Here is a 2,812-nt window from a genome sequence, read left to right as displayed (position 1 = left end):
TGCACAAGACATCGCAATTGTGTGCGACAGGCTGAATTGACTACCAGACTTCCCGTCATCATTGGCATGTTTGTAATATTCCATCCTAAGGGGCATTGGGGATAAGGCTAAGGGGCATTGGGGATAAGGCTGCTATCCTCAACGATGTGCTCTTTGCAGTAGGGATTAGTTGATGGAAATCTAAATCAGGGGCCCTGGATGACTTTTTCCATCATCGAGCTCCAAGACGCTGAAACCAATTGTAACTCGCTCGCTGCTGTCCCCGGGAGATCAGTGGACTCAATAGCTGGGAACTGAACGGCCTTTAGTAAATGTCTCGAACACATGCAGGAGATGCTGCTACACACAAGGTTCACCAATATTTAAAGGAAGAAGTTTTTTTTAATCTAATACGTTCTTTAATTGTAAAAACGCTGGAAAGACCAGCCGTAAACAAAACATGCTTACGGTTAAACCTCTTCGCACGGTAAACTAAACGAAGTCTAAGAGCACTGTTGCATCTACTTTTAATTCAATAAAAAGTTGAACAGCGGTTATTTTTAAGGTGATATAATGTACTCGCATAGTACAACCAACAAAGTTACCAAACTAAGGTAAAGCTTTGATCAAAGCTGAATCTCCTGTGGCTTGGGGCTGCTCCTGAGGATACACTTACTCCTGCAGGACCGTGTCAATTGTATGAAATATTGCTGGAAATTTGCTGTCAGGAAGCAGTACAGAATGGGGTCCAGAACGCAGTTGATACACATCAGGCACAGGGTGACTTGATGAACATCGTTGACAGACTTCCTGAAAGTGCAGTCGTCCGATTTCCAGAAATTGAGAACTAAGAACATCCAGGGCAGTTGGGCCAGATGGTGAGGTAGAAAACAAATCATGTAAATGACCAGAACGGTCAGCACCATTCGGAAAGCCCGTTTCTTCAGCCTGCACTGCGAGATTCTCAGCAGCGTCTGGTCCGAGAGTCTGCGAAGGATAAGGACACTGTTGGCAATGACCACTCCAAAAGCGACGAGGAAGCCCAGCACCATCAGCAAGTGGATAATTAGTAATATTGTCTTGGTGCTTTGCTCCTGATAATGTTCAAAACATCTCACAATGCCATCTGTTGGGAAGATGTGCTTTTGGTTATTGATTAAAATGGGTAAAGAAGAGCAGACAGTGACGGTCCAGATCAAGGCGGTCGAGGCGAAGCCTCTGGCGATCTGTTTGGATTGAGCCGCTTTCACCGGCTGGGAGACGGCCAGGTAACGCGTGAAGCTGATGAGAGCCAGGAAGAAGATGGTGTTGTAAGTGTTGATGTAGAACAGGGAGCCGCACAGGCTGCACATGAAGCTGCAGAACACCCAGTTGCCCCTGTGATAGTAGTAATGAATCCAGAAAGGGAGAAATGCAACGAACAGGAGGTCGGCCACCGTCAGGCTGATCATGTAGATTTTGACTTCGTTCAATCCTTTATTAGTTTTGTTGCGTACCAGAAAGCAAAGTGCGGCGATGTTTTCCGGAAGTCCCACAATAAACAGAAAGCTGTAAACTACAGGGAAAAGGGTGTACCTGAATTCAGAAGTGTCAAAATAATTTTCTTCGCTGCAGTTTCCCAAAGATGTTGAGTTGTTCATGTTAACCATCGAGCATTCGATGGAAACGCGGATGGTGTTGCTGGGAGTTATCAATTCGTGCTCTTACTAACGATCCATTAATTTTTATTGCAAGATAAAGGCATGTGCAATATGCTTCTTAACATTCTGGAGCCACTTTTGACCTGCCGTTATTAAAAGAATCACAATGTGTGTGATTTATTTACTGTGGATCTGAATCTTTGAAGAAGTAAATCAGGAAACTGGTTCAATAGCCACTCCCAGCAGCATGTAGGTATTTGCACTGCCAGGCTTGTCAAATCCTCTAACAACTTCTCTGTTGCTACACTCCAGTACAAATGAAGGAAGCCAATGTTTTCTGGTTTCTTTATCTGACAGGAACTGACGCAGAATATTTTACAATCCAGCAGCTGAATGGTTAATACCAAGAAAACTGTGGGTGTCTCAGCTCCAGGAGCCACTATCTGCTGACTCACAGTATACATTTTGTCCTGTTTCTGTTCATCCCTCAATCTTTAGTTTTCTGGCTTTCCGCCGAATCTGAAGAGGCGTCGGCAGCTGATTACTTTCCCAACCAAAACCCAACTTTCCAAAGTTTAAAAGTAGGGTCTGCCGGCATTTCCAGGACTGGGAGGAAGGAGTGGGCTGGTGATTGGGGTGCTGAACCCCCCTCCCCATTGGAAGATTGCCGGCGGTAGGGTTCTGCACTCGTGTCATCCTGTGGTTTCCTTCCACCAGACTCTTGGGCCATTGGAGCTTGCCAGTTTTTCATGTTTCACTTAGCGATCCCACTTTTGCTGGCCACACACTCTGTCTTTTATATCTCTCATTAAGCCTCCTTTTGCCTCATGCAGATATCACTTCTGCCAATTAAACATCTCCTGTTTTCCACCTAAGGTTTTTTTGGCCAGGATTTTAACTTGGAGGCAGGTAAAGGTGGTGGTGGGGAGGTGGGAAGGGGCCTGGATTGGGGACGGGCAACCCGGGAGAATGAATTCCCTCAGGCCCCACCCAGTTTAAGGACAGGGCCTGATTTACATTTTTTTAATGTTTCCCACCCGTAGCTATCCAGATTGAGAGGCTGACTGGCTGTTGGGCGGGTAGGCCTGGAGAGCAGAGAGGAGGAAGGCTGGGATCGTCAGAGGAGTTGGAAGGCCGAGATCGTCGGAGGAGGAGGAAGGCCGGGATCGTCGGAGGAGGAGGAAGGCCGGGAT

The 2,812-nt window shown here is 46.6% G+C and overlaps 1 protein-coding gene across 1 annotated transcript; it reads right to left on the bottom strand.

Annotated features, from left to right (window-relative positions):
- Positions 1–393: 393 nt before the first annotated feature.
- LOC147121621 (platelet-activating factor receptor-like) lies at positions 394–1,955 on the bottom strand. Its single transcript, XM_085977691.1, has one exon. The coding sequence runs from the start codon at positions 1,626–1,628 to the stop codon at positions 606–608; it is 1,023 nt and encodes a 340-aa protein (XP_085833817.1). The 5' UTR covers positions 1,629–1,955; the 3' UTR covers positions 394–605.
- Positions 1,956–2,812: the final 857 nt, after the last annotated feature.

Source organism: Somniosus microcephalus, chromosome 3 (assembly GCF_052327205.1).
Source record: "Somniosus microcephalus isolate GS21.2 chromosome 3, FLI_Smic_1.0, whole genome shotgun sequence".
Classification (NCBI taxonomy): domain Eukaryota; kingdom Metazoa; phylum Chordata; class Chondrichthyes; order Squaliformes; family Somniosidae; genus Somniosus; species Somniosus microcephalus.
Note: the sequence above shows the minus strand (reverse complement) of the source record. Positions and strands in the feature narration are given on the sequence as shown.